Source organism: Leuciscus leuciscus (assembly GCF_965113295.1).
Source record: "Leuciscus leuciscus genome assembly, chromosome: 24".
Classification (NCBI taxonomy): Eukaryota; Metazoa; Chordata; class Actinopteri; order Cypriniformes; family Leuciscidae; genus Leuciscus; species Leuciscus leuciscus.
This window is the reverse complement of record NC_138723.1, coordinates 3,816,181-3,830,358: the sequence shown is the minus strand read 5'-3', so window position 1 is coordinate 3,830,358 and position 14,178 is coordinate 3,816,181. Positions and strand designations below refer to the sequence as shown.

Sequence of the window (14,178 nt, the reverse complement as noted above, 5' to 3'; positions counted from 1 at the left end):
TAACCTTGACTTTGCCTGGAGTCAGACTTATGAATTATGACGGCACTTTGCTTAACTACATGCTAGTACATGTTTGATAGTTAATGGGATAGTCAATGTTTAGGGGTAAGGTAAAACCAAGAGAGGTCCATTAGAATAAATTATCCATAACATATACTTCGAATTAAACATTTAAACATTTAAGCTTCGTCACATTGGTCATTGCATGTTGCAGGATTACTTTGCAATTGTTTCCATAGATCCTCCATATCAAACGTAGAAAATCAATCTCCATTTCAGTATGTGGAGGGCTTGTTTCTGGCACTTATTACTATCCACACTCCATGCTACTGTGATTCTGACAATTTTCATCTTAATATGTTAAATTAATCATTTGTTATGTACAGCAATTAACTGTGTTTTGTCATTTACCTTATGGCTTTTCTTTTGAGTCCACATAAAAAAATAAAAATGTATGACGACTTGGTTTGGGGGATTGATCATTATTAAAATCCCCCTGTGGTGTAAATCCAGCTTTTAATGTTGTTTATATGTCTATGTGGTGTTTTTAATACGCTTTAAGACAAACCATGTGTAAATTCATAAGTCGACACCATTGCTGAGTATTTCCTCCTTAAAACTGCAGTGAACCAAAGACAGTCTCAAAAACACACTTTGAAATCGCTGGTGTTTCCGACGTCACAAACTACCTTGTAACCAATCAGATCAACGTGTGATCGTCAACCAGTGGATCTCTGAGCTGAGTGAGTGAGTGGAGGCGGGGCTCATTTGCATATTCATAGAACCGCGTATACTAAATGAGGCAAGGGTGTCGAGTTACATTCAAGCTAGTTTAAGGCATGAAGAATTTTTTTCAAGGAAAAAAACGCCTACATGTCATTTTGGTGATCAAAGATTAGTTTTAAGGGATACAATTATTGACTACAGGGGGACTTTAACTCTGAGTGATTACTAAAATCAACTCATAATTATAAACTTACTATCAAACTATTATTCAGCCCAGTTAAGTGATGTGTAAAAGGCTTTGGTGGGTCACGGCCGGCGTCTGGATGGAACTGTAAGTGGTACACAGGAAAAGTCCTTTGGAACCGTTCTAGAAACAGTTCTTTTTTTTTTGTCAACTTTGTAATCATTATCACTACAAAGTAGTAACAATAAACATACTAAAGTACACTAAATCAGATGATATGCTCCACGTCTTCTTGAACATCTCTAGAGCTTGAGCACATGGATAAAGCATCTGAAAGCTGGAATACACTACACAACTTTTGCCCCGGTTTGCAGTCTGGAAAAGTCAACACTAGTTGCTGAAAGTCAAAGCCAGTCTGCAGATTGATGATTTTTGTTGTCTTGTTGTCATTTATCATGCATCTCTAGGAAATTAAGCACAAGTTTGTTGTGTTCGGAACATATGATACTAAGATCTGGTGGTGTGTGTCGTTTAGTGCAGTGCTTCTTAAACCTGTCCTGTGACCCCCCCCACCTCTGCACATGTTGCATGTCTTCCTCATTGAACACACACAACTCGAGGCTGCGTCCGAAAACGTAGGCATCCGACTTGTTGCCTCATTAGTAGAGATTGCAATACAAGGGCTGCGTCAGTTTGTGAACGCAGCATAGATGTATCCTTCACTGCCTTTGATATCCCACAATCCTGTGCTTTCCATTCTGTGACAGTTGAGCAAGAAAAAGGAGGATGGCATCTGAACTTTGCTGTTGGTTGTCAATTTGTGGTGTAAGTGTACGTTTTTGACCAATGTTTTCCACTTATGTCATTTCTAGCGAGTAATTAAATATTCGTTTAGTTTTCACCAAAGCTCGCTCCATTTTATTGTAGATATTTAAACCGTTACGCTGCCTAGAAGTCTGTCCGAAATCAGTTTCGTGAGGAACCTTCGTGCACAAACGCTGCCTTATCAGACGATAACTTTGTAGGAAACTTTTGCAGCGAACGATACATCTATGCTTTTCAAAAATCGATCAGATGACGGTATCTCAGAAGAGAGGAGGTGAAGCCAACATTGAACGAGTCCTCCGAAGGCAGCATTTATCAGCTTTCAGACGCAGCCCTCGCCTTGCAATCACTACTGATGAGCTGGTTAGTTGAATCAGGTGTGTTAGATGAGGGAGACACCAAAAAAGTGTGATGGCGGGAGTCCCAGGACAGGTTTGAGAAGCACTGGTTTAGTGCATGATGCAGATTTTAAAAGTCATGTAGTTTATTCCAGCCTTAAAGCACCAACAGCCTCAAATACATTCAGTGTGATAATGAATAGATCCAGCACATACACGAGTCAAGATCATCAGAACAAGCCTTCAGTAGAAACTAAACCAAAGGGGGAAAATAATCTGAAACACTATAGAAATAAGTGATTAATAAAGTTTTTACAATTACAATTAATAGTTACAGGTAGAACAAGCATGAAACACACACACACGCTCCATTACCTGTAGGTTTTGATGTGGTCCGCTACTCCGCACAGCTGTAAACTGTGTGTCAGGGCCTGATGATAGGTCAGAGCTTGAGTGGACGAGCCCCAGTTCACATCTGTAATTCAGTTCAATCCACTTTTATTTGTATAGCGCTTTTCACAATACACATCGTTTCAAAGTAGCTTTACAGAAAATGCAAGACCGCAACAATTTCATAAAGAGCCAAATTCCCAAAACCAGAACGCCATCATTAGAACTACAACCCATGGAGGCATTAGTTAGGAAATGTCTGTGCTGAAGAACACATGACTGGTGCACATGTTCACCTGGTTTCTTGTAGCTGACGTAGATGTAGAGAGATAAGACAATGACGTTGGTCAAGAGGGCCGCCCACCAGTTGATGATAAACATGACGACACAACATAGGATTGCCCCAGCAAGAGACGCCCACATGTTGTAGTACTTGAAGCTCGGCCTCCATCCTGCCAAACAAACATGGAACAAACACTTAGAGATCTCCAGTCAAAACCCAGCGGTCCTGAGGTACTATGGGTTAGGATTTGGCAACATGGTAAAAGGTTAAAATACCCTTATTACAACCATCAACTGGAGCCAACATATCAGAACGAATAGTTGGGATAAAACCAACAATAGTTCTTTGTGGTACGAATGTGCTAACTGTGCCATTCTGCCAAGTTACGTAACAGTATGGGACACAAACAATGGCACACGGGTGTGTGTGACAGGACAACTGAGAGCTGCTAGTGAAAGTGGGGTAGGGACGTCTCTCTGAACAGCGTCCAGAAGCAGAAGATTTCATACGAGCTTGTTAACGCTGTCAAAGCTTCTCAATGTTCTAGAGTCTTTACAACACAAATCAGTCACAGTCAATACAGTTGAAATGTCACAGTTTTATAAAAGCATGAGAACAGAATTGATTAAATGAAGTTAGCATCAGTTAGGATACATAGCAGTTACCACAGCTAGGCAGGGTTCTTGAACACAGGACATGTACTAGAGTAATGGGATTTAGTGGAGTCACGATTACCTTGTAATGCTACAGAAACTACATGACATAAAGGGTACAGAAGCGTTTTAAATGGTGTCTGTGAGTGTGAGATATCATGTGGGAAATCTACACGTACCCGTTATGTTCATGCAAGACTATATAGAGTGTCAGAAGTGAAGATATCTACCTGCTGGTCTTCTAGAGCTTTGGTATTGAGGGAAAAACAAACCTCTTTACACAAACAATAAAGAAATGTGTAAAATTATAACTTCAAAAACAAGAAATACAGTCAATTACAAGATGCCATTCAGAAAAGAAAAGACTTTCATTTTCATTCAGTATTAAAGGTTTGAGTAACACACTCTGTAGAGTAGTACAACAAAAACCTCTCCTTACATAGGAACGGTTACTTTGCAAAGTTTTGTGAACTCCGTGAGAAGCCCTCGTAGCATGATGGGAAGACCACATCACTGCATTCTAGGGGTGTGACGAGATCTCGCGAGACTTAAATGCGACGAGATTTCTCGTCGAGTGAAAAGTTGTCTCGCGATATATCCATGACGAAGCGTGAGGGTGAAATTAGCATAGAATATGCCACCGCTACACACACACACATTACATTACGGTACCCACGCGGTCCCGCCTCCACTGCCGCGTTGCTTTTTTATAGAAATAAAAACCATTGTAAACTATTGTAAACGTCTGCTCTGCTCATCCAGCACGAGTTGCAGTCGCACACAGTGCGGCAGGACACAGTTCAGTGATCGCGTGATGGCGGATGATTCGGATGATCTTGTAGAATGAGCGCTCAGCATCGCTGCTCCCGATACTCAGAGTATGTGCAATCGCGAATCTGAAAGTGAAAGTAAAGCGCGAGCTCCCTGATGCGCGCACATTAGGCTGCATACATTACCCTGTCTCCCAGTATCAGTCCTATCTCTGGACTGTGTAGTTGTAGCTCTGGTCTCTGTTTGCACTTTGAATACTGAGAGAGTACTTTTATTAAGTGCAAACAATAAGTGCAAGTGCAACCATAATCAGACTAAGAAAAAAAATTAAGTTATTTATACTGTTTTATAAATATGTTCTATTTGTGGAAAAGAGTTCAATTATGAGGTCACACACGGCCTCGATCAGAAGTTCTGGAAGCTCATAAATGTACAGTAAGCTCTGAAGAGACTCATGTTAAATCATACAGGAGAAAAGCCAGTCAGTTGAGTTTGTGGCAAAACCTTTTACAGTGCTTATATATTGTTGTCTTTCAATGCATTTGATAATTCATAATCATAAAGTAGAACTGAAATGACATCCATTACTAGATTATTAGTTTTTCATTTCAAAATGCACCTGAAGGCTATTTTTCCAGTCATGAATTTTGTCATTGAGGATTGTGAATTGACTATTGTCATTGACTATAGAATATTGTGCAAAAATCTCGTCTCGTTCTCGTGAGATAAGGGTCTCGTCACACCCCTACTGCATTCTCTCCATTTCTACACAAATTGTGTTGGTGACTGCATTTATCCAGATCAACCACTCTACCCTTCTGCGAATTACTGTCAATTACTGTTAATCTTTTGGATATGGTCACATTATTCCTAATTAAGGCTAAACTCATTTTACCTAGGACTTCATTTATGCGGTTATTACATATTTATTGCTAGCAAGTAATGATAATCACATAAATCAAGGTTTACACATGCCCCTATAATTTTGTAAGTTTCAAATATATGCTAATATAAATGGAAAAAAATGACTTCCTGAGGTGGATCAACATCATCATATTTGAATAATAAGGCTGTTATATACTTCTAGCGAAATCCAAAAACAAACTGGTGTTACATCATATTACACAAAATCAAGCCAACACAAAGTTTGTTTCAGGAGTTCAGAACAGCTTGCCAAACCAGAAAGCTTCCCTTCGGACTATCATTGGTCTGTGGTGATTATGTGATAGATCAGGGCCTTAAAGCACCTCATTTCACTGACGCTTTATTGAAATAACACAACTGTCAGTTTCAAGTCCCCCTCTTTAACCCATTCATGGAAAATGACAGATAATAAAAAATAATAATAAAAAACTGCACCTAACATTCAAAATCTAAATTCCTCACACTTCAGAGAATGAATGCTGAGATGTGCCATACTGACACTAATGATATTTGAGCACTCTGGTGTCTGTGGAGACATGACCCAGCTTGTCTACAGCATGAATTCATCACAACTCAACCGGTTCAGTTTTACAACTCGTACAAGCAGAAGAAAGTCTTACCGGGGGAATTGGCCAGTGACGCGTGAAACACAGAGAAGTTGATGAGGGCATATGATGCCAGGAAGAAATTGGAAATGATGGGGGCGATGACGTTCAACTCCGCTGGAGAAATGAAAAACAAGTGCATGCCAGAGTGAGGTGACCTCATCTGTGATGAATAAAACAATGTGATTAGTTTATTTCCACCTACCAATGAGAATGAAGGCCAAGGCAATGCCAAAGGTGAGTAAATATCCTCGCAAGGGCTCGTTGTTCTTGCCGTAGCCCTTCCCAAAAACACCGATTCCAGGATAGATATTGTCTTTGCATAAAGCCTGAGGGAAATGGAAAAATCCCTCAAACCAGTAAGACAAGTTCCAACATTTCTGAGCTCACACAGGCACTGGAGTGGAACCACACACACTACACTACTGTTCACTCGAGATGACACCCACCTGGAAGACTTTCGGGGCGCTGACGAGAGACGCCAGGGCGGAGGAGAGGGTTGCAGAGAAGATCCCCGCTGTGATGAGGGGACTGAAGCCCGACACCACACTCATGACCTTTAGCACAAGACATTCAGTCACCAAACCTTTCAGTGTCTTTCTGTTCCAAAGCTTAATGCGTTTACGTCCTTACTGTAATGGAAGTGATTCTGAGCGCTCACACATGAACCACAAGGGCTTCCAGTAGAGTTTGACATTAGCATGTAGTAGGGGTGGGCGGTCTTCCCAAAATTTCATATCACAATCTTATAACAAACAATCACGATATGAATCGCAATCTTCCCAATTTTGAGATGTAGGCTACTATCGAGAATATCCAGATTGGAACAAGCCTATGGACGGATCTATTTCCACAATTTAAAACACAGTCTTGCATTAAACAATTAGTCGTCAAAATAGTCATTAAACTAGTGGTCGACCGATATTGGTTTTTGAAGGCCAACGCCGATATCTTAAAAGAGCAGACTGGCCGAAAACTTATATAAATGAATTAAAGAAATACATCTCTAAATTAAACTGAGTTACTTGAGATTGTAACTTCTTGATTCTGTAATCATATTACTGTATTTTATATAAAGAAATGGTTTGGAAAAAATATGAATAAAAAGGAAGTAAACACTGTAATCAACAGGGCACTCATAATCTTACATAATCTGGTCAATTTGTAAGCGCTGGGAATCATATTTTTTCAAAAAAAGACAAGCTAACACTAATTTTACATAGAGCACTGTTAAAATGACATGAATATGACAGTGGGCCACTGAATATAGCGCAGCATAGTTAGAAATCAAGGGTTTAAAGTTTGTCGATCGTGCGTCTCCAGTGAAGCTGATCTGACAGTAACACGTTGATTGACTTCAGAATATCTGACAGCTGGATTCTACTAAGCCCGCAAGGTTTGTGAAATTAAATGTTTATTAGATATTGAAAGATTCGTTTAAATGATATAAATGCGCATATGCTGAATGCTGACCGTAAATGAGAAAGTATTAATAGTGTTTGCCTTTATCTAATAATATGAAAGCAAACGCTATGATACTCTTTCGTATACAGTTTACATTGTTTGTTTTTAACAGTTCTATCCAGTAACGTATTTCGACAAAACTGTTAAACAGAGACCGTAAACTAATGAAGACGGAGAATGTGACCGCTGTGCTCAGGCGCTGCCATTCGCAGAGCCGTCAAAATAAAAGTCCAGATTTTACAAGGACAAAAGATCAAGATCTCTATGATTCGCTTGAAAAGTAGATCGTGGACATCTTCAAGATCGATCACGATATAAACTCGTCAGAACGCCCACCCCTAGCATGTAGATAATGACACTCTAACAAACAAAAATACATGGCACACACAAATATAAAGTAAAGCATGTCGCAAAACTCAAAGCTAATCATGGTGCGTTCTCTTCCTTTCATAAGTGTATTGCCGGATACCTAATCTTGGCCAAAGTCTAGCATGTGGAAGAGTCTTTGCATCAGGAGTACAACTACGAAGCCTTAACATGCTGCTCAGGGAAATCACTAGGATTTGGAACAGAGTGATAATGTAGAAAAAGTGTCTGCTGTTGATGATGTACCTGAAAATCATGGTGAAGGCCAAACTTGCAGGGAGACTTTCCTCCCTCAACCAGTTGTCTGCAGGAACTGAAGTCATAGCCGAACTTACAGGCTGCGTCAGTGCAATTTACAACACCACTGAGAGTAATGTTACTCTCAATACCTGTAGCATCCCTCACGATGCAAGCACCTTTCAACAAATGAATCAAATCAGAAAACAACTCATCCAGTACTACTTCATATGATATGCGATTCTAACAGCGTTTACCTGCAGAAATGGCCACACCGATGTACACGAGGCCCGTTATGAGAATAGCTAAAAGTGTTCCTTTTGGGATGGCCAGTTGAGGGTCCTAAGAGAAATTACACATATACAGAGATCCTTGGCAGTGACGAACCGTGTATGTGAGGAACAATAAACATGTGGTGAGGAAATGAATGGCAACACTCACTGCTAGATCTCCTGAGATGTTGGCACCAGCCAAAATGCCCGTGGCCGCCGGGAAGAAGATGGAAAAAACTGAGAAAAACGTTTGTCCTCGAAAGTCTGGGCCAAAGTTATCCGCAAAGATGCCAGCTAAAAAGAGGTTGGATAATTATGTAGTTACATTATATAAAAAACAAGGTGAATGATGAATAGAGAGAGAAAACACCACATGAAAAATAAAAGAACCTTTAAAAACAATTACCAGTAGCCTGTGACAAGAATCTTGAACAACTGTTTCTTAAATGGTTTTCATTAAAGACCAAAGTTTTAATTTGGATATCAAGTGGCCTTCAAGTGGTAATTCATTTATTTATCAGAAGGCTTGTCATAGTTTGTGTCTCTTGAATTTTGATGGTTTTCTTTCTTTCTGCAGTGAGTTTATTCACCACACAAAACCATGTTTATCAAATACCGCAGAATTTGATTTGAAACACACACTTTTACAGACATGAGAAGTATTGTCTTCTCTCTTTTAAGATTTTATTTATTTAGCTGTCATGAGGTTTCATAGCAGGTTATCATTAAACATGAAGCATTGCTTTCTCCCTGCTGTCTGTGTGCCATCAGATCAGTCACGACAAACCAGTTGAGAACCACCAGTCTAGATGATTTTAACATCGCACTTACTATCATAGCCGAAGAAGCCAAATTTCTCCTTGGACTCAACAGGGATGAAGGACCCAATAAAGTAGTTGAAAATGGCAGTGATCAAAATGACCAAGAGGAATATCTGAGCCTATGAAACAAAATCATGTTGACAACTCATGAATTCAAAAGGTCAGAAACTGGCTAATGTTCAAAGAAAACTGAATACGCAATAAATGTCCTGCCTTGGCCTCCCACTCCATTCCAGCCACTGAAATGCCGAGAAGCAGGATGACCGTAATGGTTCCAATGATTCTCACATCATTAATTGGATCGAACATGAGCGCACCAGAACTCTAAAGACACAAACACATATTATGATTATTTTATCTACCATTCTATACACACTCATATTAAAGCAATAAATTATGAGCATTGTCTGAGAGAATATAATTGTCTCTTACTATGAGCAGCTCAACAACAGTTTCTGCAAAGCCAACGACGTACATGGCAACGGCTACAGCATTGGCAAAGGCAAAAATCAGACCAATGGAGCCGCCAAACTCTGGACCCAGACTTCGAGATATCAAGTAATACGCTCCACCTGAAGAACACATATTAAAACAGATCAACTTTCAGAAGACAATTCAAGGTTGATTTATTTGTCACCCTTTGCATTGTTAAGAGACTTTTAAAAATATTGTGAAAATCATACCACTTTGAATGCATGAACAGCAGAGTTAGGGAGCAGGTCACACGTCCCTATCACCCTATCAGTGGCTCACCTCATTCAAGTCGAGTCAGTGGCTCACCTCATTCAAGTCGAGTCAGTGGCTCAACTCATTCAAGTCGAGTCAGTGGCTCAACTCATTCAAGTCGAGTCAGTGGCTCAACTCATTCAAGTCGAGTCAGTGGCTCACCTCATTCAAGTCGAGTCAGTGGCTCACCTCATTCAAGTCGAGTCAGTGGCTCAACTCATTCAAGTCGAGTCAGTGGCTCACCTCATTCAAGTCGAGTCAGTGGCTCACCTCATTCAAGTCGAGTCAGTGGCTCAACTCATTCAAGTCGAGTCAGTGGCTCAACTCATTCAAGTCGAGTCAGTGGCTCACCTCAAGCAAGTCGAGTCAGTGGCTCACCTCATTCAAGTCGAGTCAGTGGCTCACCTCATTCAAGTCGAGTCAGTGGCTCACCTCATTCAAGTCGAGTCAGTGGCTCACCTCATTCAAGTCGAGTCAGTGGCTCAACTCATTCAAGTCGAGTCAGTGGCTCAACTCATTCAAGTCGAGTCAGTGGCTCAACTCATTCAAGTCGAGTCAGTGGCTCAACTCATTCAAGTCGAGTCAGTGGCTCAACTCATTCAAGTCGAGTCAGTGGCTCAACTCATTCAAGTCGAGTCAGTGGCTCAACTCATTCAAGTCGAGTCAGTGGCTCAACTCATTCAAGTCGAGTCAGTGGCTCAACTCATTCAAGTCGAGTCAGTGGCTCAACTCATTCAAGTCGAGTCAGTGGCTCAACTCATTCAAGTCGAGTCAGTGGCTCACCTCATTCAAGTCGAGTCAGTGGCTCACCTCAAGCAAGTTTGATGGTTTTCCTTCTTTCTGCAGTGAGTTTATTCACCACACAAAACCATGTTTATCAAATACCGCAGAGTTTGATTTGACACACACCCTTTTACAGACAAGAGAAGTGTTGTCTTCTATCTTTTAAGATTTTATTTATTTTGTTGTCATGGGGTTTTATAGCAGGTTATTATGCTTATTATTAAACATGAAGCATTGCTTTCTCCCTGCTGTCTGTGTGCCATCAGATCAGTCACAACAAACTAGTTGAAAACTGTGTGCCTGAATGAGAAGTCCCAGTGTGTAGTATATACTGAGAAGAGGAAGGGGCTCAGCACGTACCCCTGTGGATAAGATCATACTGGGTTACCAATAACAAGTGCAGTACTCTCAGCTATGCTTAAAAAAACTTGCCATATTAAAATCAAGTCTAAAGATTTTTCTTTTGATCTCTTAAAAAAAGACCAGTGCAGCACCCGAACAGTTTAGAGAGCGCACAGGCTTGCAACGGGGGACACACTATTTGAATGAAGCTTACTTGACAACAGCAGTTCCTATCAATATTTTAATGAATAGAAAACAGCCTTAAATAATGTATAATTCTAAAGGATCGGACACTGATCGGAACCAGCTGATAATCACAGATTTTAATGATGCAAAAGAGCTCAAGCACTGAGAGGCGAATATAAAAGGCTGAGCAGCGTCTCAGTCTCCACTGGGCTTGAGTAAAATAATAATGCGGTTATGAGATGTGTGCAATTTAAACGACCTTATTACATAATTTCACTAATGGTAGATTCTGTTACTGCTGAACTGCATACTGCTGTTCTCCTTCTACTCTCTGAACTCTTTCCTCTCTTCATTAAAGCTCCAGTGAAGGGTTGCCATATATCATACGAATAAGCAAATCATGGCCCTTAAAAACGCAATACAATAAACAGACATGGTAAAACTGTACCATGAGAACAAATAAAAACTAGTGATACCAGTATCTTAAATTAAAAAGGTAGGAAATGTGATTTATTATTATAAATTGATTGAAGTATAACAATAACATGAGATATATATAAAAAGGTGGGCCGGGGACAATAAATTAAAATTCAAAAACGAGTTTGAAAAGCAAATAAAATCTACACAATTTTATTCAATCTTGAGAATACATTTTTAAATTAATCATGACCCCAAGAATCACATCCCTATATAAAAAAAAAAGTGCCCAGATTGAGTATTGGCACAGACTCGAGTGAGCATTTAAGATCAATCTTATTTATGAAAGTGTGTGTGTGTGTGTGTATTGGGGGGGGGGGGGTAATAAATTACTGAAATACCAGGGACGATTAGGCCTAATCTCAGATTAACGGCTACTCACCGCAGTGACGAAGCATTAGCACATTTATACACACTATTAAAAAACCTGCATGCAATGCTGAAAAAGGAAGTACGTCAAGTATAATGTCCTGCGAGTGTGGGAAAATGTAAATTATCTGGAAAGAGTGGCAGCGACAGATAAATATCCATGAGCATCTCAAACAAACCCAATCCTACAAACACACACCCAATCCTACAAATACACACCCTCTCATGACTGGGTTCATAACTAATGCCTGAGGAGCTCATGGAAAAATATTGATTTCGCTTCCACACTGTCAGAGTAAAGAGTGGGTCAACTATCCATTTCTGACTTCCAGACTGCCAGTGAACTGCTCAATCACCTGAGAGAAAACACTGAGATCTCAAAACACTATTGAATTTCCCCACAAGCTGTGAGAACTAGAAGCGTAATGCCGTGTACCTTCAGCTTTCGTTAGTTTAATGCCAGAGGGGTTAGAAGTGTCATCACACTCATGCACTCAGAAGAGAACACACCTTAGTGGAAATAATTAAATAAGAGACAATTAGCCAGAGTTTAAAAAAAAGACTACGAAGCCAAAAAAAAAAACCCCAGCTAAATTCTGAAGACTTCAGGGACAATATAAAGTGTTTTTCTCACTGTACTAACCCCAGGTTATCATCCTTCTAAACACAGCTAATTTAGAAGCGGGGTTAGCACCGCTTTTACCTGGGGTTATGAAACCCTGCTCCGGAGCAATGCTAGAGCCTTTATGAAAACGTTTTGCGTGCTACATTCATCCAATCAGTGACACTGACACCACAAATATGCAAATAAGGATGTTAACCCATGGTTTGGGAATGTACAGTGTGACACGCCATAGTCAAGCTGCTCTCAAGCTAAACTGAGCTGGTTGCTGCAGGTCCACCGGCTTGTTTCCACCACAGAATAAAACATTTGAAAAGATAATTGCAACTTTTTCATCTCACAATTGCGAGTTTACATCTCGCAATTCTGACTTTATTTCTCCGAATTTGGAGATATAAAGTCATAATTGGGAGATATAAAGTCGCAATTGAGTGTTATAAAGTCATAATTGCAAGATATACACTCACAATTCTGACTTTATTTCTCGCAATTGTGAGTTTATATCTCACAATTCTGACATCTTTCCTCAGAACTGTGAGACATCTTTCCTCAGAACTGCTTTTTTCCTCAGAATTACAAGTTTATACATCACAATTCTTTTTGACACACAATTGCGACTATATATCAAGGCAATCTGACTTTATATCTCCCAATTGCATGTTATAAAGTCAGAATTCTGGGAAAAAAAGTCAGAATTGTCAGATGTAAACTCGCAATTGTGAGAAAAAAAAGACACAGGTTATGAATCAACCCTGTTATAATCATAACTATCTCTTATTGAACATACTACTCCAGACCCCAAAGAACAAAACACTGCAAAAGTCTGAAAGTCTCCTCTTTTCCATTATATTTATGTTGAGTGCAAAGAGGACTCATCTGTCTGAAGATGAGCTTAATGTCAATGCTATTTCCATAATGTGTGTAAATGATTAGTAAACCTGTAGTCGGTTACATGTTATTTTGTTTAGTTGTATGTTCAGAATCGTGGGACAATTGTGATCTCTGTTTGAGATTGTGATTCTCGATTTAACCAGAGTCGTGCAGCTTTACTGGATGTTTACAGAAATATATGCATTAAATACACATTGTGTCATGATTGATTAGATGTGTTCCTGCTTGAAGTGTGTATTTGATCATATATACAGACACCAAATGACCACACACAAAAAAAAAAAAGACCATTTTGCACATGGTGAATAACTTTATCCAAACAAAGACCATTCAAAGGGTCCCTGTGTGATGATAATTATTATCAGTGATTTACATTGATGCAGTGTCAATGCACAATTCATCTTTTATAGATTACCTCCTCGTACAAAGCCATTGGTTGCGATGGCAGACGTCGAGCAGCCTGTGATGGTAGTCACAACCGTTGCCATTATAACAATGATGCAGGAGTACGCTGTGGAAATAAAAATGTGAAAGGACAGTGAACATCTCTGCCAACTCACGGCTCCTCAAAGACAGCACTAAACACGAGCCGTGTGCGCCCGGCTTCATAAGTGTTCTCCGGTGCGGTGCCGGTCAACTCACAGCGCCTCACAGCGACATTCAGCATGTGCATGACAAATGACTGCAGCTCGATGGAAAACAAGAGTTTGCTTGTGAATTGAAGTGCTAATTCACACGGCCGACCAAAGTCAAACCTACCAATTCCAGCCTGGCCCACGATCCATGTCATTCGAATGAAGAGCATCACACCCCATATGTTTAACATGCAGCGCACCTGCACAGAGGAAGGATGCAGTTTAGACTCATGCTGACAAGAACATCAACGACCAAAGCCGTTTCTCAAACCAGGTCACGGACCGGCC

At 40.1% G+C, this 14,178-nt stretch overlaps 1 protein-coding gene across 2 annotated transcripts in view; it reads right to left on the bottom strand.

The window, feature by feature from the left end:
- The window catches only part of slc12a2 (solute carrier family 12 member 2), a 60,730-nt gene that overhangs the window by 20,177 nt on the left and 26,375 nt on the right, over positions 1–14,178 (bottom strand). For both annotated transcript variants that reach the window (XM_082157329.1, XM_082157330.1), the window contains 13 exons: positions 14,015–14,090; positions 13,671–13,766; positions 9,292–9,431; positions 9,073–9,183; positions 8,870–8,978; positions 8,208–8,332; positions 8,024–8,108; positions 7,776–7,945; positions 6,149–6,256; positions 5,905–6,028; positions 5,715–5,816; positions 2,760–2,915; positions 2,449–2,548 (listed from right to left, as the gene is read on the bottom strand). In XM_082157329.1, coding sequence (XP_082013455.1) covers positions 2,449–2,548; positions 2,760–2,915; positions 5,715–5,816; positions 5,905–6,028; positions 6,149–6,256; positions 7,776–7,945; positions 8,024–8,108; positions 8,208–8,332; positions 8,870–8,978; positions 9,073–9,183; positions 9,292–9,431; positions 13,671–13,766; positions 14,015–14,090 — 1,502 coding nt within the window. The remainder of the gene's footprint in view (positions 1–2,448; positions 2,549–2,759; positions 2,916–5,714; positions 5,817–5,904; positions 6,029–6,148; positions 6,257–7,775; positions 7,946–8,023; positions 8,109–8,207; positions 8,333–8,869; positions 8,979–9,072; positions 9,184–9,291; positions 9,432–13,670; positions 13,767–14,014; positions 14,091–14,178) is intronic.